The following is a 26,367-nucleotide window of genomic DNA, read 5'->3' as shown; positions in this document are numbered from 1 at the left end:
AGGAAGGGTTTATTTGAGGAGTTTGGTAACATGTTACTTCTCAATGTAGTCCCTTTTGGAGTCGATACATTTTTGCCGCTGATGCTGCAACAGTTTATTCCAGCTGAGAAAAAAGTTTTCTTTTGGGCCTCCAGGAATGCATCCACTGCAATAATGATGACAATGTTGGTGAAAAAATGGATGCCAGACAGGTATTTTATCAAATTAGGAAATAGGTTAAAGTCTAATGGTTAAAGTCTAGGTCTAGTGAATATGGAAGATGGTCCAAGATTTCAAAGCTGCAGCCATGGCAATGGCAGACTTGTGAGCATGCATGCTGTCCTAGCAGAACAAGACTTCTTTGCTGAGTTTCTCCTCAACATTTGTCGTTCATGTTTTCATGCAAATACTTCGTAAGGTCTGCATAATATGCCCCTGTGCTGTCTGGCCTTTCTGAAGGAACCACTAGCAACACTCCATTGGCATCCCAAAAAACCAATATCATCACTTTTCCAGCAGAAGGAAATCAACCTGGCTTTCTTTGGAGGAGGAGGAGGAGAAGAGCTGTGTTTCCAGTGTTTGGACTTCTTTGTCTCTGGTTATTTTTACAAGTACATGTTACAGGTAACAATATTTCTTCACACTGTTGAGTTTGGATAAAACTCAAAGTTCCTTGGGGGAGGGGGTGCAGATGGATAATAACTCTTTCTCCATACACACATATTATAAAAGAATACTTCCCTCGTTTAGATGGCAATATATATGATAAACAATAATATACTGTAAAATTTGTCATAGCTGATTACCAACTTTCAAACATCACATGGATGACTTCCTTTCTATCTTCTATTCTCTCAGGGTCTAACTATGGGAGGGAAAAATCATAAGTTTCCTCAGACACCTGGCACTGAGAGAAAAATTATCTCTTTAGAAGCAAAAAACAAACAAACAAACAAAACCTAAAAACAAATATTCTTTGGGGAAGAGGGATTGAAGATACTTTTGCCTCAAATTTATGATTGAGACCCTGACCAAAATATATATATACAGTGGATTCCGGTTATTTGAGCCACTGGTTAATCAGTGCAGCCATTTATTTGATGCAAATCTTAAAAATCAGAAACCAATCGAGAAAATAGCCAGAATTTACTTCGCTTAATTGGGACAGCATGCCATTTAATCGCGGCAAAAGAGACCGCAGCACTGGAGATTACCCTACGATTGTCTCCGACGGTACCATGTGGTTCGGTCGAAATTCTGGAGGTTATTGTTATTTGGTTTTTAGGAGCATTAGCAACTAAGGCCATATTGCTCCGGTGCGGTGGTCATTCCTTGACCTTTCCGCATACTCCGTATTTGGTGGTGACGGGCTCGAACCCCGGTCTAATCAAGAAGCGTGTGGTACGCACTGCTGCTCCTTCCCACCTGGCTACGGAGGCGCCCATTCTGGAGGTCACAACCATAAAACAATAAAAACAATTAGCAGTCACCTGTTTATTGGGCTTTTCTGTTAGTGGAATCTATCATAAACGGACAGTAAACTCGATCTTACTGAATTTGCGATAATACCGACAGCTGGAATTCTGTGGGTTATTATGGTAAAATGTGTTTACACTTCCATGAAATCTTCAATCATATAAAAAAATTAATTTTCAGATCTTCTCTTCATTCTTATTTTTAAAGCTTGGTAACTCGATACTCCATTCTCACTTGCGTGTATTGTGTTACTTGCAATTTGTGTGTGCCGTGTTCTTGTTATTGATTGCTTATCTTTTTATGTTTTAAATTTTAATCCACACAATGTCAGTGAGCATGACATTGTGTGGATTAAAATTTTCATGATTTGATTATCATGTATATTCTTCCGATTTTAATGTATCATTTAATTTTTTAATTGGTAAGGGAATAAAGGGTAAATTTGTGCTTAAATATCTCTTTGCTTTTATAGCCTGTGGATAATATTCCTCCTATTTTCGCTAATTAGAATCACTGTTTAATACAATTAAAATTCAATTCACAAATGTGAATTGAATTTTAATGACCGGCACTTACTGCACATCGTATAGTGAATGGTACTTTACTATGTTGAGTTCGTCGTAATGTGATTTGATTGTACAGTGAAACAATTGTAAGGGGGGGGGGGGATATTGTATTTTTAACTATTTACGTGAAACTTCGGATAATTGGGGCAGCTGCTTAATCGGGCCAAAATGCACTAGTCCCAATGTGTCCCAAATAACGGAATGGACTGTATATGAGATAACAATATTCTTGCATACTGTATCCTAAATGGGTTTCTGTTGAACCTACTTCTTAATTTTTTATCAGTAAATTTAACTCTTGGTAATCTAAATAAAAAAAAATATACTTACTATGTCCTTCTACTGCAGCAGCAATCCCACTTCCTCGTCCCCAGGGAAAGTAAGTTCCACGCTGCTGTGTACTGAAACAGAATTGGTAGCAACTGGTACTTAATATAGCCATTGAAATCTATATTCAACTCATATATACATATATTTATGAAATCCCCACACACAAAAAAAGGTATTAGAATCTATCATACTAGTACCACGTATGGGTTGAAAGCTGAGAAGGCAGAAGACATTTGTTAACATTAAACCTGAATTGCAGCATCAGCCAAAAAAAAAAAAAAAAATTTACAAAACAATTCTCTCTAAACGTTTGTCCAGTTCCTCCTTAAATTTATTTAACCTATCAACTTCCACAATGACAGATGGAAGTTTGTTCCAGCAATTAACCACCCACTGGCTAAAGGCAAATTTCCGCACATCCATTCTACATCTGTCTTTCCTTAATTTGAATTTATGCCCCCTTAGGTTCGTAATCTGAACAAGTGGAAGAATCCCATCAGAATTCAGCATGCTCAACCCATTCAAGGCCTTATACACCTCAATCAGATCACTTTGCAGGTGCCTAGTCTCCAGCCATTGCAATTTGAAGAACTTAAGCCTCTCTTGGTAAGAGGATCCCTTCATTCCCCTCATCAATCTTGCCCTTCTCTGTACACACTCAAGCAAATCCTACATCCTTCCTAAAATGAGGCCTTTAGACTAGTACGCAGTACTCAAGGCATGACCTGACCATTGCCTTATACAGAGAGACAATCACCTCCTTTTCCCTGCTAGCAAAATTCCTATATATCATTGATAAAACCCCATGACCTGCCCTGGCAGCCTGTCTGCATTGCTCAGAAAACTTCATATCTGACTGCACAATTACTCCCAGGTCTTTTTAATTTTTTATCACCTTAAGTGTAGTACCACACAGTTGGTACATTTCTCTGGGGTTATTTCTACCCATACGCGATACTTTGCATTTGTCAAGGTTAAACTTCAGTTGCCACTTCTCAGTCCATCTGCCCAAATTTTCTAGATCCTGTTGCAGTAGCACACTGCCATTACTGTCATTAACAACCCTGCCAACCTTCATATCATCAACAAACTTTGACACTAAGCCTGATATATATCTTCATCAATATCATTGATAAATATACAAAATAACAGTGAACCCAACACTGAACCCTGTGGGACTCTACTAATAACATTAATCCATGAAGAGCAGTACCCATTGATTACCACCCTCTGTCTTCTCCCACTCAACCATCCTTTTATCCATCGTAGCAATCTACCCTTAATACCATTCTGCTCCAATTTGTACAGCAGTCTTCCATGCGCAACAGTGTCAAAAGCATTCCTGAAATCCAAGTATATAATATCAAAATTATTTTTTTGCATCCAGTTCCTTTGTAACCACATCATAATAACTAATCAAATTTGTCAGACAAGACTTCCCCTTAACAAACCCATGCTGTGTCTGAATTATTGCTGCAGTCTTGTCTAGATGATCCTGCAATGCATCTTCAACCAGTGACTCCATTATTTTACCTGGAACAGAAGTTAAACTAACTGTTTTGTAATTACTTGTGTCACCCTTCAATCCCCCTTTGTGAATTGGGGATACATTTGCACATCTCCAGTCAGTGGGGGACCTCCCCTTAGTCCAAGGTTGCTCTCATAATTATGGCTAAGGGTTTGCTTACTTCCTCTGCCGCCTCCTTTAATATAACTGGATAGATCCCATCCACCACGGGTGCCTTCCTTATGTTTAACTTCAACAATTTCTCCTCCACTTTGCTCTCAGTTATTACAAAATCACTTAGCTCCCTGTTAGAGTTTTATAAACTTCTGGCACTTCCCTCATTGAATAACTCCTGATATGTGAATGTAGATGCAAAATACTCATTCAGTTTATCAGCTGCCTGAGCATGATCATCAATAGTCAACCCATCTATGTTAAGTGATCCAATCTGATTCATCCCTTTACTTCTAGATTTTACATAAGTAAAGAACTCTTTGCTGTTTTTCTTTCACCCTTTGCCAAGGATTTCTCTTATACAAAGGATTTCTATTAGGACTAACAGAGCCAGAAAGCTCTAAGTCTTAATAGCGTTTCTCCACTTGTTCTTGAAACCTATGCTACTGGGCTTGTTGCTATACTGTGCCACCTTATTTCACTTATTCTTATTCCACTTGTGTTTTTCTTTCTGCTTGGAAATTTGATCATGTCCAGTGAGCTCCTAAAAAAGAGAAATCCTTGGCAAAGGATTTCTCTTATACCAAACATGAACAAAAATCTTGGAAATGTCAAGAGCAACTGCTTGAGTTTTAATAAATTTTTCTATTAAATTTGTCCAAAGATAACTAACATAAGCCAATATATCACCAGTGGAATGATACTGACAGAATTTGTATTGGTGATCATGTCGAAGGTTCAATTCAGATGGAAGCTTAAAAGAGTTGGTGGCTGATGGATTTCTCCATTACCGTGGAAAGCGTAAAGGTAAGAGCAATAACTGAAAGGGAGGGATTTGTCATCCTTTTTTAGAAGCTCATTGGATATGAGCAAATTTCCAAGCAGAAAGAAAAACACAAGTGGAATACGAAGTAAGTGAAATAAGGTGACACAGTATAGCAGCAAGCTCAGTGGCATAGGTTTAGAGAACAAGATCGGTGTTCGAGCCCGTGACCATCAAATACGGAGGATGCGGAGAGGTCGGGGAATGACCACCGCATATCCCCAGAGCAATATGGCCTTAGTTGCTAATGCTCCTAAAAGCCAAATAACAAACAAACAAACAGTGTTTGCAAAATTATTCTTGTAAGGATTTCATCTTTTCAAGAATAATTCTACACACAGGTTGCCTGTCCAACAACCTCATCTGTTCCATCATGTAGTATAAGTGATGTCTTTTGAGATGATGATGGGTACCACGGAGATATCTAATATTCCTTACATTTCAAGGGTAAAGTTTTAAAACAGTATTTACATGCTGGCTGCTAGATAATCAACCAGACCATACCCATTTGTAATTCTAGGAGGCAAAGCACAAACAGTGTATATGAACTTGATGTGTATACACCATATCCAAAAATTTCATTAATCCATACATGCTCACTCTCTGCATCTTTTTTTTTTTTTTTTGTCCTCGCTTTTTCCCATTACATATGGGGTCAGCGTTTTTTTTTTTTTTTTTATTGTTTTGGCATGCAATTTTTTTTACAGCCGGATGCCTTTCCTGAAACCAACCCTCACCCTTTATCCGGGCTGGGGATATGCGGTGGTCATTCCCTGACCTTCCGCATCCTCCATATTTGGTGGTCACGGACTCAAACCCCAGTCTAATCAAGAAGTGTGTGCTATGCACTACTGCTCCTGCCCACCTGGCTACGGAGGCACCACTCACTCTCTGCATCTACTTTTACTTTATCTACTGAATACATCAAGGAATAGTCAAACTAACAGAATAAACTTACCTGCAGAAAGACTTCCTTCTTTGAAACTTGACTTTCTCCAATCTAATTTTCCTAACAGTGAGGTACTTTTCCTTGGTAATTTTAACATTCACAACTCCAGTTTTTGTTTCAGTTTTCTTGTTACACAGAAAACTGAAACAGACACAAATGGTTGAGGTACAGGGGCTTTTAAAATTATTAATAACATACACACTTTGTTCATTTACCTATAAGAATATCAAACAAGCCTAATCACATTCCCAACACTCTTTATCCTTTTCTCACCAAGTATATGTTAGTGGTCCCCCAATGGTGCCTCTTTCTCATGACCATTCTCAGCCTCATATTATTTGGCATTACAAGAATACAAAATGGGATAATCTGCATGATTTATATTCTTCTTTTCATTGGCTGGATTACCATTTTAAATCTAACAATTTTATGATCCTCAATGTTTGCTCAGACAGTCTGCAGTCAAAAAGATATTGAAAAAAGAATATTATACCATTTATGTAACAAAGTTGTCCTCAAATCCTGGATATGTGGACAAATGATTGTGCTGATGAACAAACGTTTACAACTCATCCACATACTCAATGGGATTGGTTTTGATAATGTACTTGAAGCTTTACTTGTTTCTCAAATCACTCTTTCATACATTTGGGACATGGTAGATGTAATGTTCTTCTTCAACAGGCAACACTGCATGTTGCCAGTTGTCTGTTAGTTATTTGTTTGTTATTTGGTTTTTAGGAGCATTAGCAACTAAGGCCATATTGCTCCGGGATATGCGGTGGTCATTCCCTGACCTTTCCGCATTTTCCGTATTTGGTGGTGACGGGCTCGAACCCCGGTCTAATCAAGAAGCGTGTGCTATGCACTGCTGCTCCTTCCCACCTGGCTACGGAGGCGCCTGTTGCCAGTTGTCCCTCATCTGCAATGTGCTCTCTGGCATTTGCGGTGCCAGACTGAGATCAGGAGACAAAGAGTATGGGCCACAAAAACACACTCCAGAACATTACATCTCCTCCAGCAGCCTCTAATACTGATACACAACAAGATGGTTTCAGTGCCTCCACATGTTCACTCTTTCATCAGTGCTGAAAAATATCAATTAGGATTCATCAACAGATGACTTTCCTCCAGTCCTGTGTCCCTCCTTTGCATTCCTGAAACCAGTGCACTCATATTTTCTAATCAGTGACTTCTACGAGGGTCTACTACTTCTATTTGCCTTCTTTGTAGATTCCCATGTGTTATTTACATGGGAATAACAAGGCATCAGTATCCACATTAAATGTACAGGTTAACTGTTCTGTCATTTGGCAACAATTACACTTGATAATATCTCCTCCAGGTGTAGGGCACTTCACACCCCCTCTTCTTCCCCATCACCTTATATTTTATATTTTCGGCCTCAACTGTGTCTGTTCATAGATGTTTTCTAAGCATTTTTCTATCCATTAAAGACTCAAATGACACTAGTCTTTGAATACATATATGCTGGGAACAAACCATCTCAAGCAGATGGAGTATATATATGCCCGACCCCAAAAGTAGAATAAGTTATGGAGTTGAGTTTTTCAGCCTGCACCCTATGAACACACACACACCTGTATGGGCATAATACACAATAAAAGACCACAGGAACAAACAAACTATGTGAACTGGTGGCAAAAAATTTTCAATAAAACAGTCTAAATAATATGTATTTTGAAACTGTTGAAAATCATTATAGAGGTTTTAAATTAGAAGTATTTGTTAAATAGGTAAGAAGGAAAAGAAAACGTGCTACATCAAATAAAATTATAATTTTTTATTTAGAATTTTCAAATACTCATAAAATGAACACATCCACAAATTTTCTTCAAAATTATCAGGTGTGTGTGGGGGGGTGCAGTGCACAGGTTTACAAAGAATAAAGTTTTAAAAAATGGCATTACCTAATTTGAATCTGTGCTTCTTCCAATTTTCTTTGCTGTTTTTCTTTTATCTAAGAGAAAAAAAGTAAACTCCTGTATCTACAGTTTTGAAATATTGTCTATGATTATAAATACAGATTTTTCATTTTCCCATTACAAATGGTAAAATTCTTTTATGGAACATACTTGTTGGTCAAGTTCCTGCTGATATGCTAACTTCTGATTTCTTAGATCTGTGAGACTATAATGCAAAAAGAAAAATACTAAATGAAGAAGAATGGAAAGGGGGCATTTCAACATACAGTATATAAAGGTAACTTAATTTTTTTTTTATGTGAATAATTTTTATAGCTGGAAGAAATATATAAAACAAAATTGAGAAAATTAGTACTAAACAAAGTTCTGTTAAATGTGTTATCTGTTAGTGTTAACAGTTAAACCTGTACGTACTGTAAAGATTGATACAAATTACTGATGCTCTTTACACCATGATAAAATCATTTATTATTCAGTAATATGTTACAACACTCACATCAAATTATTTCAGAATCAATTCCAGGCAGTTCACAACTCCAGTAAAGCAGCTATAATGCACTGCTGAATAATAAATGATTTTGTCATGGTGTAAAGAATGTAGGCAATTTGTAAGAATCTTTATGGATAATCCCCAAGAAGAAAATTACTAGTTTAAATTCTTGTTTAAAACTAATAGTACTAAATAATGGATGTACCTAATTATTAGATGTAAATTTAAAATGGGAATTCCTGTTGACAAATACATGGCAAGCCAGAAATATTATTACAATTAATTTCAATTATTTTATCTTTGTTTCAAGTTGAAGACTACATGGAATTTAATTACTCTGGAAGTTTTCAGAGCAAAAAAAGACCTAAAACTTGGAGCTTTATTTCCAATATGGTTTCATTTCATCTGAGAGAAAAGAGATAATAGTGGCAAAGTACTAGAAAACATAACTTGCTGAGAAGAAGAAAGTCATTACTAGCAATCAATGAGAACATCAAAAATAGTTACAATAGCAACTGCTATAGTGCAACAATGGCTTAAAAAATATCTACAGGAAAAATCTGAACTTGACGATAGGATAAGTTGTTCACAAATGAAACCTGCTGAATACTAGAACAGATTATGTCATACTCAAACTACGCTAAACACCATATAAGGATAACTAGATATCAATCTTGTCTAATGAGATGCATTTCAATCTGAAAGACTATTAACAAATTGTCAGAGGGGTTGGACAAAATCCGCAGATTATTCAGGAAAGATGTATATGTCCATATGCAGTTTGGCAAACAACACACAATTCAGTAATGAATATATTGTGCACTGCAAGTCAGCTGCATCATCAATCCTTATTTTAGGTCTGTCCAATATCTTAGCACAATGATATACATGAAATCTGTGTGTAAAAGACAGTATATGCACTATGTTTCTGATCATCCTAACAGCACAGATCTCACTCCAAAGATCCCAGATCCTAAAGAGGAAGAAATGAGCTGAGTCAAAGAAGATCTCTCCAGGTGTGAATTTCCTGGCGCATGTTCTCAATAAATATGAGAACCTCTTCTTAAATCCCATCTTACATCTGTCAGTACTTGTTTGGGAACTAAAGCACATATCTGCACAAACAGCTCATTCATGCTACATTAAGGGGGGGCCTCATGTAATCCCTAACTTTTTAAAACTATCTCCTTGCTCATTTTTGCCTCTGATAGTTAAACAAAGATATTTTTTCCTACTTCCTTGCATTTATTCATCATTTTTAGATATTCATTCTTATTTATGGACACAATAAATAAGATGGATAAATGGACACAAAGATGTATATGCAAATATTTTCTAATTTCCAAACAACTGTATTTTAAGTTTCCTTGGTTCCTTCTCATGTTTTCTTTTTCTCCTATTTTTATCTACTTGAATTTAAGCACAAGGTTATCACAATAGCGAGATTTTAAGCCCCGAAGCCTTTTAAACTACTTTATACAAAATGTTTAACTGTTATACCCTAAATATTACTTGTTACTACTTACTAATTTTGTAAGTGCTTCACTTGCATAAGAAAAGTACATCAATTATTCTTAAATTTTGGGTTAGCCTTTATACTTCTTTAATCAAGAAAATCTCTGAAGAAGAGATCTTGTTAATTTTTTTTTTAAGTGCAGCTTAAGGTGCAAAGATCTTAAAGAATAAATTGAAAAAAAAAAAAAAAAAACTGTGGTGTGAGTGGAACAAATATTAACATTATACATACACAAAAGAGTTCCTTCTATTATCCGGCTGACCAGCAAAACTGGGTTGATACTGATGACTTAAACTGTAATGAACATTCACATGTGAACTAAATAAATAACAAAATATGTGAAAGCAAGAGAGAACAGTCTTATTATTTATGCTTATGGCTTAAACTTCGACCAGAGCTAATATTCTTATTTTCATTTTTCACATGAATAAAAAATTTTATGTAGTGTACATATATCTAAATTGTATGAGTAGGGCACAGCCCTCAGTTGTTACATAGAACTGCACAAACCAAGTTTGCTACTAAGTGCATTAATCTTATATTATAGAGGCCCTTCACCACAAGCTGCCTCAGTATTGCACTATGCACTTCATATTGCTGTTTATCTAAAATGCATGCCATTCTCCAAACTCAGATTCTGATCCTTTCTGAGGCCTCATTGGTGGGAAAGTAGACACAATAAGTATCTGATAATCCACTAATGAGAAATATCCACAATATATTTGTTTGTTTGTTTGTTTTAGGATTTCATGGAACTTGATAATCCCTTGCTCAGTCACCTTATATTTTTGGCCACAGTTGTGCCTCTTCACAGATGTTTTCTGAGCATTTTCCCATTCATTAATGATCCAAATGACACAGTTTGGGTCTCTGAACACTCAAAAAGTACAGCCATCCTCTCTGCCATTGCACCTGCTTAACATATACCAACAATCAATCTTTCATACATTTGGGACATGGTAGATGTAATGTTCTTCTCTTTTCCATGCAATCTAATCCATTCCCCATTGCAGGTTAACTGATTTGGGCAGTAGTCACTGCACTTTCCTGTATGTCACATCATATAACCTCTTCAGTTTTCATAGTTTTGCGTAGTACCCGAATAATTAGACCCATAGGCCCTAATGAAGTAGTCAGGTAGTGTTATGTTATTTACACCGAGTGATCAAAAATCACGGAATATCTACCTAGTAACGGATAGGCCCACCTTTTGCCCAGATAAGTCACATGGCTAGGCATTGAGTCCACTAGTTCATGAAAGTGTTCAACGGGTATTTCTATTTTTGCTTGCTGCACCGCTGTCCATAATTCTGTTGCATTCCTGGGTGGAAGATTCAAAGCTCAAACAGACCTCTCCACAGCATCCCAAAGATGCTCCACAGGGTTCATGTCCGGTGAATGGGGAGCTATTCCATAATGGTAAAGTCTGTGGAATGCTCTTCAAACCATTTTCTAGTCACCATGGCTCATTGGGGAGGTGCATTGTCTTGCTGGAAGGGTCTACTGCCCTGTAGATGCACGATGACCATGAAGGTCTGCAGATGGTCTGCAAGGATGAACACGTAACCTGGACCATTCAGAGATGTGTCTAGACGTACCAGAGGTCCCAACAACGTGTGCCAGTTCAACATGTCACAGGCAATTACCAACCATCCACCTGCCTGAACAGTTCCTTGTTAACATGACGGGTGCATAGCTTTATGTGGTTTCCACTAAATACGCACCCTCCCATCCACTGGAAATGGGACTCATCACCAATCATCTGGGAAAATCAATGGAGGCACTGGTTAAAGAAGAACTGCAGGATCATCTAAACAAGACTTCAGTTATAGTTCAGACACAGCATGAGTTTGATAAGGGGATGTCTGGTTTGACCAGTTTGATTGGATATTATGATGTGGTCACAAAGGAACTGGATGCAAAAAATAATTTTGATATTATATACTTGGATCTTAAGAAGGCTTTTGATTCTGTTGCACATGGAAGACTGCTACACAAATTGGAGCAGTGTGGCATTGGAGGCAAACTGCTGCTATGGATAAAGGGATGGTTGAGTGGGGGAAAACAAAGAATGGTAATCAATGGTCACTGCTCTTCGCGGACTAATGTTATTAGTGGAGTCCACCAGGATTCGGTGTTGGGTCCATTGTTGTTTTCTGTATTTATTAATGATACTGATAATGGAATATCAAGCTTAATGTCTAAGTTTGCAGATGACAAGGAGGCTGGCAGGGTTGTTAATGACACTAATGACAATATGTTGCAACAGGATCTAGAAAAGTTGAGCATGGGCTGAGAGTGTCAATTGAAGTTTAGCATTGACGAATGTAAAGTACTGCATATGGATAGCAGTAACCCCAGAGTAACATATCAACTGTGTAGTACTACACTGAGGGTGGTAGAGAATGAAAACGACCTGGGGGTAATTGTGCAGTCAGATATGAATTTTTTGAGCAGTGCAGATGGTCTGCAAGAGTAGCTCATGGTGTCTTGTCAATGATATACAGGAATTTTTCTAGCAGGGAAAAGTATGTGATTATCCTCTTGTATAAGGCAATGGTCAGGCCACACCTCGAGTACTGTATACAGGTCTTTAGGCCACATTTTAGGAAGGATGTAGAGTTGCTGGAACGAGTACAAAGAAGGGAAACAAGATTAGTAAATGGAACAAAGGGTTGTGCTTATGAAGAAAGGCTTAAGTTAGCAAATTACAGTGTTTGGAGACTAGGCACCTACGAGGTGATCTGATTGAAGGCCTAGAATGGTTTGAGCATCTCAATGCTGATGGGATTCTTCCTCTTGCCCAAATTAATCACCTGAGAGGACATAAATTCAAATTGAGGAAAGACAGTTGTAGAATAGATGTGCAGAAATTTGCCTTTAGCCAGCATGTGGTTGATTGCTGGAACAAACTTCCATCTGTCGTTGTAGAAGTTGACAGCTTAAATAAATTCAAGGCAGAACTAGACAAACATTTGGAGCGAATGAATGGGTGAAATGGAAAGTATTTTTATTTTTTTGGCTGATGCTGTATAAGCATGCTTTCTTGCATCATATGCCTCTACCAATGCTAATGCTAATCCAAGGTCCAGTCAATGTTATTTTACCCAGTTGAGGTGTAGAGTCCTGTGTTGTAGTGTTAGCAATGGGACTCTAGTGGTCGGTGGCTCCCATAACTTATTGTGGTTAATCAATGCCTGATGGTCTTGGTGGAGATGTTTCTGGCACTTCCTAATTAAGTCAGCAGTGATTTGTGCCACTGTCACTCTCCGGTGGGCTGAAACAACTCAATTCATCCACCACCTTTTCCGCCCACAGCACTAACCACGATGAGATGCATTGGGCATACTGACATCAAAAAATTACTGTCTACGTAAATGCAGTGATGCAATGTACCTATATACCTACCAAGCGGCGGGTTCGTCCACTAGTGAGGGGAGTGACAGCGTCACGTTGCCCAGCAACTAGATATCCCATGAATTTTATCCTCTCAGTGTACTTCATTAACTGCTACTGACTACAAAGTGATTAAGTTTATCAAACCAACAGGCAAGTATGCAGTCCTGCTTTTAGCTCACTAAAAGTTTATAAAGTTTTAAAATAGTTCAATAAATTAATAAACAAATCAAGCTTAGATACAATGACTAAGAAATTTTTACCGCTGAATATATTAAAAATAGATTTTATATTTAATTTATTCACAAACTTAATTTTTTTGTTATTGATATTTAGAAAATTAATTAAAACCCAATAATTTGAAATGGGTTGTAAATTACCAAGGATAACATTAAAATTTTGTAAAATTTGCATAATTATTTTATTATGTTAGTATATTTCATATAGTTCTATATTAGAGAACAAAAAAATTCCCAGCAAGGCTTATGAAGTTTTTTTGCAAGTCAGATGGGACAGACTTCTAATTTACTTGAAAAATACAAAACGAGAAGTAAATTAAATTAATTAACTAGACACCCAATGCTTTGCTAACTTTTGGTAAGTAGACTGCAGTGATTTGTAATTAGTTGAATGGTTTCATGATCTAAATACTAATCATTATTAGAAACCAATTTCAATTTTTACATCACATTGGAATTTGTATCTCATAACTAAGTCCATAGTAAAAAGGCATTAGTATCCTTGTCATCACTTTCTCATTTCAGCATTGCTTGGTGCTTTTTCAATGGAGAAATAGGGAACATAAACACACCACAGTCTGGGGAATTACATACATTTTAAATAAATAGCAATGTAGTTCTTAATTGGAGCAGTGGTTTTAATTTGAGGTGCAACAGTGCAATACAGTAAAACCGCACTAGGATAGACGTGTGGAAATTTGCCTTTAGCCAGCGGGTGGTTGGTTGGTGGAACAGACTTCCATCCCTTGTGGTGGAGGTTGATAGCCTAAATAAGTTTAAGGCTCAGCTGGACAGGTATTTTGAACAAACAGAGGGGTGAAGTGGAAGTGGGTTTTTTTTTTTTTTTTTGGCTGATGCTGCATAAGCTTGCTTTCTTGCATCAAATGCCTCTACTAATGCTAATGCTAATGTTTTCTTTAATTTTCAAAAAATGAAACTATCTTCGAATGAGGGATCTCTTAGAAAATTTCAATAGACAGATTTATCGGGGTGCAGTGGAGCAGGTGTTTCAATGCCATACAGTTCAGGGGGAAGGGAAAGGGCCAGAGCAATTACTCTTTAATTCCAGATCTCGCCACACCAATTATCCTTACGGCCTTCAAAAATATCACTAGCGTTTCTCTTCGGCAATATTTTTTTGGCCTTTAAAAATAGGCCAAGCGCCCAGTGACTACGTAAATTTGGCACTGGCCCTCAAGTTAACAAGTTACAGGATCCAGAACTTATGAATTTCTGTTACATACCTAAACTTTTGTTGTAGTATACGAAAAATAAGAATAAACAGTTTAACTTAATAACAGATTGCAGAACTATTGTTGCAAGTTAATTATTATCTTGCAATTGTAGAATAGATGTGCAAAATTTGACTTTAGCCAGCGGGTGGTTCATTGCTGGAACAATCCTTGGACTGAGGACTCATTCTAAGTTGATAGGTTAAATAAATTTAAGGAGGAACTGGACAAACATTTAGAGGGAACTGTTGTGTAATTTTTTTTTTTTTTTGGCTGATGTTATATAAGCTCATACGCTTGCTTTCTTTCATCAGATGCCACTATTACTACTACTACTACTAATTTGAAGGTGAAGGGACCAAAACACTGCTGTTTCAATTTACATGGGTTCAAAGTACACATACAAGTTCGGAACATGATGGTGGAAATTAATCAAGAGAACTTTTTTATTCACTCTTATTAACACTGCAGAATTCAGTACATTTCTGGCACCTGATAACAAGATTGCTAAATTTTATTCTTGCTGCCATTATAAAGTTCAATGCATAAAAATAAGTGCTGTTTGTTGATAAACAAAACAATTGTTTATATACATAATTGTTCATACTTTGAGAGAGAGAATATCCATATTTTTGTTGATATCATCTGCTATTTAATACTTGTAATCTTCTTCTTCTTCAAGAGGAATGTTTCCATTTACAATGGGTTTCCTCAGCCTACAAGTTATTTTTTGGTAGGAATTTTTTCCCACCATAAAGTGTGGTTCAAGGTGTCTTGGTCAGTTTAATCTCTGGCTGTCATGCACTCACGTACTCCATCCAGTATACTTGTAATTCAAACAGAAAAAAAAGTGACATTTCTGTCTTTTTTTTTGCAAAACAAATTGCTTTTTCTGCATGAGCCAATGATTAGTTCATGTCACTTTAGAACAGCTGAGAGTGGTGGATAGAAAAATTCCTACTATCTGAGTTCAGCTGAAAAATGTTTGATTACAGTTGCGAAATTAAATTGGTTTCTTTATTTTTTCCTCTCCTTGTGTGTAAATAAGTTGCTATTTACTGAAAAGATTAATCGTGGCCACTACACAAAATGGTTTAATTCTTTTCATGGTTAATAATTTCCATTAAACGGACACTTATTTATGCACAAAAATATATTTAATTCACACAACCAAGGTAAAATTTCACAACTGTAATGAAACATTTTTCAAGATCTACCTAACCACACTGGGTACTCACTCAGATGCTCTAAAGCAAAGTCAAACTAGTCAACAGCTTGCACAAGCACCCTATAAAAATAAAATAAATCTTCTATTTATACTCCAGAATGACTACATGATCAGGGGCATTCACAAGATAAATAGAATACAAGAAATACAAGCACCATATTTTGTAGTTATGGGCTTGAACCCCAGTCACTCAAGGCATGTATGCTTATGCACCCTCACGCCTGACCATTAGGCTACGGCTGCCTTATGACTAGCAAGAATAGTTGGATGTTATGTTACAAACATTACAGAATGGGTGGAAGTGCTGCTGCCTTATAACTAGCATATGTAGTTATATGTATATTAGCAAGAATAGTTGAATGTTATGTTACAAAGGTTACAGACGGTTGTTGTTGTTGTGGTGTTTTCTGGCGCAAGAGCTACTTAGACCATATTGCGCCTTCCAAATTAATTAAGGTACTTATGATAACTGCACGGTGAGCAGTTAGAAACGGTCATACATTTTTATTTGTTTTATATAGTAAAAGAATTCAGAGAGATTTGCTTCTTTGCCTATTATGCTATTCAGAGAGAGAGAGGCTGCTGTAGATCTGAAATGAAACTAAAAGACATTCGTCGGGCATTGCTGAACAAGTTACATTCAAGGAGTATATGTTTTACTGTAAGTGGTTGCAAGCAGTGTGCACACTGCGGAGGATCATTTCCTGTAAACAGATAGAGATGTGTGAGGTGAGTGTGACCTATACGAGTTCTGGCTAAGATTACTTCTTCTTTTCTATTTTTACGAAGGCTAGAAGTCCATAATTGTGGTTCAGGTTTTATTTGAAATAGCTTGTTATTTGTTTGCATTTTCCACATAAGTGTCCATTGTTCAAAAGATGTTTGCCGTATGTTATGCCTATAATCAGGATATGGGACTAGGTCATTTATTGAGGGTATGATGGAAGGACACTTGGCAGCACTGTCTGCACATTTGTTTCCTGGAATACTACTGTGTCCAGGGATCCATGAAAAGATAACAGTTTTCTGATGCTCATGAAGACGCATCAGCATATGTTTTATGAGCTTTAGTAAAGGATTTTTAGGTGGGGAAGTCCTTTTCAAAGCTAAAATAGCACTCTGTGAATCAGTGTATATTATACTTTTATTTATTGACATTAGCGAGATGTTTTCCAGAGCAAGCTTAATGGCATGGAGTTCAGCAGTATAGCTGCTGCATTCGGTTGAAAGTGAAATTGAGACAGTTGTATTAGGGAAGACGGCAGCTGCACCCACTCGACTGTCAGACTTCGAACCATCAGTATAGATCTTAGTAAAGTGGGGGTACTTTTGTGAGTGAGCAACATGTAGTTGTTGGATGTTAGTATCTGCTATAGAGTCTTTACCCCATTGCTCAAAGTATTCATCAGAAGAAAGTGTGAAGTTAGTCCAAGGGGGATCCGGATCTTTTTTTTCTCTGATGATATTATCAAGCTGAATATTCCAGCTTTCTGTTAGATTCTGCAGTCTGATGCCAGAAGGTCGAATTGCTCTAGGTTTATTTGTATAATGGGTTTTCAATTGAGGATTATGCAACAGTGGCCAAACCGGATGAGTAGGCAGACTTTTAATTTTAGCTGAGTAGTTTATCAGCAACATCTTTCTTCTGATGCTAAGCGGAGGTTCGTGAGCCTCAACATAAAGACTTTGAACTGGTGATGTTCTATATGCACCTAGGGCTATCCTAAGAGAAGAATGTTGGATGGGTGCAAGACGGGCCAAGGTGCTCTCCCTAGCTGAGTCATAAACAGGTGCTCCGTAGTCTAACTGAGATCTAATTAGAGATTTATATAAGTGGAGCAGGGTATAACGATCGGCGCCCCAAGATGTACTGGAGATGACCCGGAGTATATTCATTTTCTTTGTGCAAGTGGTTCTTAGGTACTTGATGTGCTCCTGGAAGTTTAACTTTTTATCAAAAATTAGCCCTACAAGGCGAATACTGTTCACAGTTGGTAGTGGATGATCGGCCAAGTGCAACTCGGGTTCAGGATGCATTGCGCGCTTCGTGCAGAAATGTATAGCTGTAGATTTGTGGCTTGACAGTTTGTATCCATTTTGCGCAATCCATAATTCAATGTTATTAATGGATATTTGTAGATGCCTCTCAATATAGTTCATATTCTGGGAATGGCAGGATATGGTAAGATCATCTGCATAGAGATACGAGTCAACGGTATTTGGAATGCTGTTTGTGATGTTGTTTATTCGTATTGCAAACAGAGTGGCACTAAGAACAGAGCCTTGTGGGACTCCTTCTTCTTGAATGTATGTTTGAGATAAAACCTGCCGGAACCTCACTTGGAAAGATCTGTGCTGAAGGAAGCTTTGAATAAAATATGGTAAATGGCCTCTCATATGAATAGAATGGAGATCTCTTAGGATACCGTAGCGCCATGTGGTATCAAAGGCCTTCTCTATATCAAGGCATATCATAACGAGATGGTGATTTCTGATGAATGCATTTCTTATGTTGGATTCGGCTTTGGTCATGAGGTCTAGGGAAGATCTATTCTTCCGAAAGCCAAACTGATTATCACTGATTATGTTTTCGGATTCAAGATACCAGGTGAGTCGATGGTGAACCATTTTTTCTAAAGTCTTACTCAGGCAGCTGGTTAGAGAAATTGGTCTATAGTTGTTACGAATTGAATGGTCTTTTCCAGGTTTAGGTATGGCTATTACGTAAGAATGTCGCCAGGAAGTAGGGAATATATGTTCTGAGAATATTCTATTGTAAAAGTTTAGCAATGAAATTAGTGATTTCTGATTGAGGTGTTGAATCATTATACAGTAAACCCCCGCTATTCGCGGTATCTATATTCGCGGTTTCGCGATCGCCGATTTAATATAAAATGAAACCTAAAAAAATGTGAATTTTAAAGCGCCGTGAATATTTTCCGCCATAAAAAACATGGGCATGGCTAAAATTATCTTTCCCGGTCAAAACAGCGCTCAGTGGGTGGGGGGAGTGGGGTGACAAAAACGCAAACGTGGATGTTTCTCGCTAATCCTTGTTCAGTATGTGTTATGCATTTGTCATGGAAGGTTTCGTCGTTTGCTTTTAATTTATATGTTTATAAATTGAATAAATTTATCAATTTATAAATTGATATGCTTACAAAAATGATAAATCTACCGTTTTACAGTGTAAAACAGACTTTTTCGAGTGTATTAACGGAAGAAAGTGACTTTATTGTGGACAATTTCTTTCTAACCCCTACAAAAATATGGCTACGAATAAAAAGAGAAATGTGAAAATATCAAAGAAGGTGATAACATTAGCGAATAAAATTGAGTTATTAGACAAAATTTCTAATGGTGAAATTGTCTCCTCAGCGGCAAAACATTATAAAATCAATGAGTCAACGGTACGATCAATCAAGAAATCGGAAGAAAAAATCCGCCGTAGTGTCCGTGAAAATGCGCTAATTGCTTAAAAAAATTTGGTCTGTAACTCGTGATGTTAAATTATAAAAAATGGAAAAAGCTTTAAATCTGTGGATAGAAGACCGAACTCAAAATAAAATTCCGTTAAGTTCACTCATCATTCGCGAAAAGGCAAAACTCCTTTATCAACACTTTAGCGAAACTAGTGATAGCACTGGCGTGATGTTTTTTTTTGCTAGCAAGCAAAGGCGCTGGTTTGAAAGATTTGTTTGAAATTTCTAATAAATATTACATTTAATATTAAATTGTTTCTTATTTTCATTTCGATGCCATATGCTTGCATTTCATTATGTACTGTCTATGTACATAGTCATATTATGAAGGTACATATAATACATACATAGACAAAATTTTAAACTAGTTTTTCTTATATATTTCATACTTTGGAACGGAACCCCTTTATTACTATGGGAGCCATAACTCAGTATTTGCGTTTTTGGTATTCGCGACATTTCTCAGGAACGTAACTCCCGCGAATAGCAGGGGTTTACTGTATTGTAGATTCCATCAGGGCCAGGAGAGCTGTTTCTTGAGGTATATATAGATTCTTTCAGTTCAGATATTGTGAGCGGTTGGTTATATGTAAAAGAACATGCAGTTTTGAAGTTTAGTTTCCTTCTTTCAGCTTCAGCTTTGATCTTTTGAAAAGATGGTTGATATGCAGTTGAGGCGGACAATTCACAGAACACCGTTCCTAGGGCATTGGCAATTTCATCAACAGATGAGATCTCCTTCCCATTCCAATTAATAATAGGAGAAGGTAACTTATGATATTTACCATTTAGTTTCTTTATTTTTTCCCAGATTATTCTGGTATCAGTATCTTTGTTGATTGAGGAGGCAAATTTTATCCACGAGTCTTTTTTCGCCTTCCGCCGGATATAACGAGCTTTAGCTCTCAGTCTTTTGAAGTTAATAAGGTTGGCAGTGGTGGGATGTTTGCGGAAGGCGTTCCATGCTTTTTTTTTTTCTCTCTTTGCTTTATTACAGTCACCATTCCACCAGTGATTGATATGCCGATGGTTTCTTATTTGAGACTGTGGGATGGCGGCTTTTGCTGCTGTTAGTATCTGCGTTGTGATATGATCGGTGAAATAGCAGAAGACTCTATGGTGTCATCATCAAAAGATACATGACTGGTAAATTTCGTCCAGTTTGCTTTGGAAAATTTCCATTTTGTTTTTGTTTCAGTTTGTTTGGAATGGGTGGTTTGAATACTACAGATCAGCGGATAGTGGTCACTATTTAGAGGATTGTCATGTACTGCCCACTCTATAGTTGGGAAGAGGATCGGAGAGCAAATTGAGAGATCTATTGCACTGGTTGACCCAGTAGGAAAATGGATATATGTCGGTAAGCCATTATTCAATAGTGTCAAATTTTCTCGGTCAAGTAACATTTCAATGAGATCACCACGTCTGTCTGAGACCAGAGATCCCCATAATGGATGAGGCCCATTAAAATCTCCTAGTAAACAAATAGGAGGTGGTAATTGAGAAATTAGATTTAACAGTTGCTGAATTGTACATGATTGATTCGGTGGAAGATAAATTGAGGCTAGTGTCAGTGTGATAGCGATTACTATACAGGTAGCAACAGCTTCTAATGGTGTTTGTAGTGGAATGTGCCTGGAGGGAACTCCTGATTCCACTAGTATAGCTACTCCTCCATGGGGGCTGTTAGTTTCAGATCAATCTTTTCTGAAGATAGTATAGTTTTTGACTGAAACGGATATTTTTGTTGTTAGATTTGTCTCTTGCAAGCATACGGCAGCAGGATTGTAACGGTTAATTATTTCATAGATATCATCAATATTGCTGCGAAAACCTCTGCAATTCCATTGTATGATTTGTTCCATTATTTGGTTTTGTGAGCGGAAGAGGAGTCTGTTTGCTTTTTGTGAGAGGTTTGTTTAAATCTGTCGTGTTTTGATTTTTCTTTTTTTGAAAAATTTGGGCATCTTGAGTCATTGCTTTCTTCCATATCATCATCTGCATGTATTTCAAGCAGATCTTCTGAGTTGGTGGTATCATCGGTGTCCATGCTTGAGGGGTGAGATTGCTTCACCTCAACTGGATCTAATTTTTCCGCTGCTTGACAATGGAGAAGTTTCTGGGATGGAACTGTCAGTGGCGTATTACTGCATTGATCGACTGCCTTTGATGGATGTTGGACCGAGAGGACTGATCTAGCCCAGTCTGAGATCGATGTATCTGGAGGGATGGACACATCTGTCTGACATCCTACTGACTGGTGACTATAAGTAGCAGAGGCATAAGTGCATTTTGGATTATTTAATCTTACTTGTTTTCTTGCCTCTTGGTAGGAAACTTTATTTTCAACTTTATACTTTTGTATCTTTTTCCCCAACTTCCAGAGGTCGCAGTCTTTGGAGTATGCTGGATGGCTACCCTTGCAATTTGGACACTGTGGGGTTGGTGCCTTACATTCTGTTTGTGTGTGAGTTTTACACCCACAGTTTGCACATGTTGCGTCTCCACGGCATGCTGTCTGGGAATGGCCAAATTTCTGGCATTTAAAACATCTTAGGGGGTTCGGAATATATGGCCGAACGCGACAGTTTAAATATCCTGCCTTGACTGAAGCTGGTAGGTTTGGAGAACTGAAAGTTAAAATTATACTCCGGGTAGGAACTAAACTGCCATCTTTTCGGATCATGATCCTCTTTGCCTGAGTGACTTTTTGTTCTTTAAGTTCCTGGGCTATTTCATCTTCAGGAACGTTTAATAGATCCAATTCAGTGATCACTCCCTTTGAGGAATTGAGGGTGTTATGTGGTGTGATTTGAACTGGGATTCCACTCAAGGATGTCATACTTAATAATAGTTCAGAGAGTCGAGAATTGGTGGTCTCTATTAATAAATCCCCAGATTGGAAACGTTTCACCATTTTTGGTGAACCTGCGGCATGTTCGAGGCATCTCTGAATAATAAAGGGGAGAGCTTGCTCACAGGTTGTGTTGACAGAGAATGTATTATCAGGAATGCTGGTAATTCCTGTCTGCCAATGTCTTTCTTCATTCTCTTCGATAGAGAGAAGTCATGGTCAGTGTCGTGTATGTCATTTGCTTGCGAGCTCTTTGGCTCTAAGCGTGGAAAGTCACTTGTTTCCATCTCTGCTCCTTTTAGCCCCGGGGGTTGGCTTATCCCCCAGGTTACCGGCCCCGCCACGTGGAGGCAGGAGCGGTGCCACCAGTGACCAAGCGGTTGTTGAAGAAAATAAAGGGTTAGTAATGAATATATAGAATAAAAAAAGAAAGGTAGATTTCCTCTCTCGGTTCTTACTTTTGTCCTTTAAAGTACAGAACCTCTTCAAGTAAACTAAAGAACAGGTGACGCTAGAAAAGAATCAAAACTATAACACTTTGGGAGAGCGCTATATATTCGCAGGAAGAAAATCGCTTGTCACTATCGCTTGGCACTCGGGGCCGTTACGGATGGGGTGGAGGTGCTAGAAGAGAGAAAATGTCATCCTTTCTTGCAGACATTACAAGTATTAAATAGAAAATAACATCCCAAAATATGGATACTCTCTCTTTAGAAGATATTTGCAATTATACATAATAAACAACACAGTGATTGTTTTAACAACAGTTCCTATACATTGAGTTGTATGACTATTATGGCAGCAAAAATGAAACTCAGTGATCTTTATCATTATGTGCAAGAAGTTTAAAAAGATTTCACATGCCTCATTGGAATTCTGTAAGAATTGTTGTTCTTTATTTATTTATTTTTTAAATCTTTCAATGGGAAAGTTTATCCCCCCCCCTCTGAAGTACATTTATTATTATTCACTTTCAAACTGAGAGTACATTAAGACACTTGAATACGCAAAGTAACTATGCTGGAAAATTGTACATTTCGTATCATTTGTGATCATTGCCCCATGCAGTGGTGCAAACAAATTGGATTACACATGCACCCATAATGAGAATTATGGGAATCACTGAAATTTAAATGAATTTTCTGTGACTTTGCATGCAGTTGTTCTTAGGGAAATGAATAAATGAACTTGTGAATAGCTTATATAACGATACTAAATTTTGCAAGACTACAAGCAACATCATTATAATAATGTTGCCTGTAGGGTTTCAGCAAAGCTGTTCACAAGTTTCTACTAGACCTAAACTTTTCAGCCTTTGAATTTCACTCTAGACATATTTCAAATAATCCATACTAAAACTGATATAAAACTCTGCACAACTGGTTAGAGAATGGCAGAAACTTCAAAATACATTTCATTTTGAATAATCCGATATCACATTAAACGGTACCAAGGCAAACATGGTAAAGTGTTTGCACAATATGTGATTAATGCTGGCTAGGGAATGGCATACATTTTAAATAAATAATAATATGCTTCTACATTGGGGCAATTTGTTTTTTTTTTTTATTATTGAAAATGTGAGGTGCAATACAAGATGATTAGTGGTGAACTGCCTCCACAATGCAAGATCAATATTTGGTAGCATATTGTTTGTTCAACCATATACAAACTGGGACTATGCCTTTAATTATTTACTGTTACAAAACTGTTTAATTACCAATAAATTTTATATAATTATAACTTTGAATTCTTTATACAGAGAATAAAATTAATTATCTAAAACCTAGGAATTTTCTCTATTCAACTGAAAAGTCAAACAATACAGTTAACACTAAATATTATTGCAGGAGCATCATACAAATTCATCAATTTGCAGTATCTTCCATTTTTATCACTATTGATGAAAAACTGATATTTCAAATTTCATGTTGGTATTCATGATGATTTAAAATTTCAGAATCTTATTCATCATTATTTACCCACACGAGACCTTTAAGAATGCCTCCAGTCACTGATGGGATTTGAACTTAACTTCTATAAATGAGTCATAAGTAGCAGATCAACTATACTACTCTGCAGGAGGAGGAGGAATGCTCTGAAAGTTTTTGTCTGATGAAGGCCGAATTCATATTGTTATCATATTTTTGTTATAAATTTATAATCGGTAAAAATGTAATAAGGTGTTCAATGTAGCTTTTATAACTTTCTATACTACACTCAGGTGAGTATAGAACAGCGTTTCCCAAACTGCATTCCATGAAAAAAATCGTAATAAAAATCTTTTTTCTTTCTTTCTTTCTTTTTTTTTTTTGCCAATTTAAACTTTGCATATTTGAAGCATACAACACTTTTTGTATGAGTACAATTTAACATTATTTTTTTCTGGTTATTGACAGATCACATACTGATGATACATGTTCACCCAACACGTTTGTATGCATATAACTTTTTTATGTAGAACACAGTTGTTAATTTTGAATGGATTTTTATAATATTTTATATGCATTTTCCTGATAGAAATTACGCATTAACGATATTTTATGGTTTTAGTTCTTATTTTGTTTTCAAAACAAAAATATATTTGAGCATCAGTTATGTATTTTTTATTTCAAAGCCAAATAGCCACAAAAGAATATGTGTTCCCAAAATATATTGTAAGATAAAAAGTGTTCGTAACTAAAATGTTTGGCAAATGTTGGTATAGAAGGTCTTGGAATTATTTCAACACACACTTGTATCAAATAGTATAAAATAAGACTAGATGATATGATTCATTCATATTCATTTTTTTCTTTTAAATTAACTAAAAAACTAAATACCTGAAGTCTGGAGGCATGGTAACAGGATTCTGACCTATTTGGTAAAGAAACAAAATGATAATAATTTTCTCTTACTAGATATAACATTATTTAGAATAGTTTATTATAAAGTATTTGATCAAAAAATTCTAAGGCTTTATTTTTTTAAAAAAGTTATGGTATATACAATATTTTTATAAGTCATACCTTCAACATTGTTCCCCCCCCCTGCTATTTCGGGAAACATAGCTGGAAGTCTACAACATTCAACCAGTTTTTTTGAGTTCTACTGTCATATTTTGCTGGATGAGTGAAATATCATCAGATCCATTCATGTCCATCATGATGTTAATAACATATTGTTATTAATATCATGATGAAGTTGATTGATGAAGATGATGAGTTTATTAAAATGGCAAACTAATTATGTGGTTGTTAAAAAAAAAAATGGTATATTATCTGCAATTAAAACTGAAAATGTACAATTAAAACAATAAATATAAGATTGTATATAGACTATGATTAAAATGCACAATAATTATTGTTTTTAATTGTTCACTTTCAGTTTTAATTGTAGATAATTTATCATTTTAACATCCGTGTAACTAGTTTGCCATTTTAATAAACCATCAAGACAATGGAAACAATACATTATTAATACACCGATGAGCCAAAACATTATGACCAGCGAGTTGTTATGCAAATTGAAGCAACTGCACGTGAACTACGGCACGTGCGTGGGTCAGGCCCAGTATAAAAAACACACAATACTGAGCTCCGTTAACCAGTGTTACTCTTGTTCAGATGGGAAAGGCAGCGGACTTAAGTGACTTTGACAAAGGCCAAATTGTAATGGCCAGACGACTGGGTCAGAGCATATCCAAAACAGTACAGCTGGTGGGGTACTCATGATCAGACATGATTAGTACCTACTGAAAGTAGTCTAAGGAGGGAAACCCACGAACTGTTGGCCGACCACGGCTCATCGATGCTTAAGGTGAGTGAAAGCTCTCCCGGATGGTACGTGACAACAGAAGGGCAACTGTGGTGCAACTCGCCAGTAATTGGAATGCTGATGACAGGAGTAATGTGTCATAACACAGAGTACATCGAACCCTGCTGAAAATGGGGCTGCGTAGCCACAGGCCACTCTGAGTGCCCAAGATAACCACGGTTCACCGGTGACAGTGCCTAAAATGGGCACACGAGCATCGAAACTGGACCTTGAGTGATTGGAAGAAGGTCATCTGGTTCAACAAATCATGTTTCCTATTGCACCATGTGGATGGCAGAGTTCGTGTGCATCGTTTACCTGGGGAAGTGATGACGTCTGGATGCACTGTGAGAAGAAAACAAGAAAGTGGCAGCGATGTCATGCT

The 26,367-nt window shown here is 36.9% G+C and overlaps 1 protein-coding gene across 3 annotated transcripts in view; it reads right to left on the bottom strand.

Annotated features, from left to right (window-relative positions):
- The window catches only part of LOC150087471 (uncharacterized), a 238,090-nt gene that overhangs the window by 71,036 nt on the left and 140,687 nt on the right, over positions 1-26,367 (bottom strand). For 2 of the 3 annotated variants that reach the window (XM_090372089.1, XM_090372091.1), the window contains 5 exons: positions 25,010-25,043; positions 9,988-10,050; positions 7,901-7,955; positions 7,736-7,785; positions 2,352-2,422 (listed from right to left, as the gene is read on the bottom strand). In XM_090372089.1, the coding sequence (XP_090228215.1) occupies positions 2,352-2,422; positions 7,736-7,785; positions 7,901-7,955; positions 9,988-10,050; positions 25,010-25,043 (273 nt within the window). The remainder of the gene's footprint in view (positions 1-2,351; positions 2,423-7,735; positions 7,786-7,900; positions 7,956-9,987; positions 10,051-25,009; positions 25,044-26,367) is intronic. The other variant, XM_090372090.1, reaches the window with a different exon arrangement.

This window comes from Mastigoproctus giganteus, chromosome 4, assembly GCF_048544385.1.
Source record: "Mastigoproctus giganteus isolate SK-2022 chromosome 4, ASM4854438v1, whole genome shotgun sequence".
NCBI classification, from domain to species: domain Eukaryota; kingdom Metazoa; phylum Arthropoda; class Arachnida; order Uropygi; family Thelyphonidae; genus Mastigoproctus; species Mastigoproctus giganteus.
The sequence above is the reverse complement of the archived record's forward strand: the minus strand, read 5'-3'. Positions and strand labels throughout refer to the sequence as shown.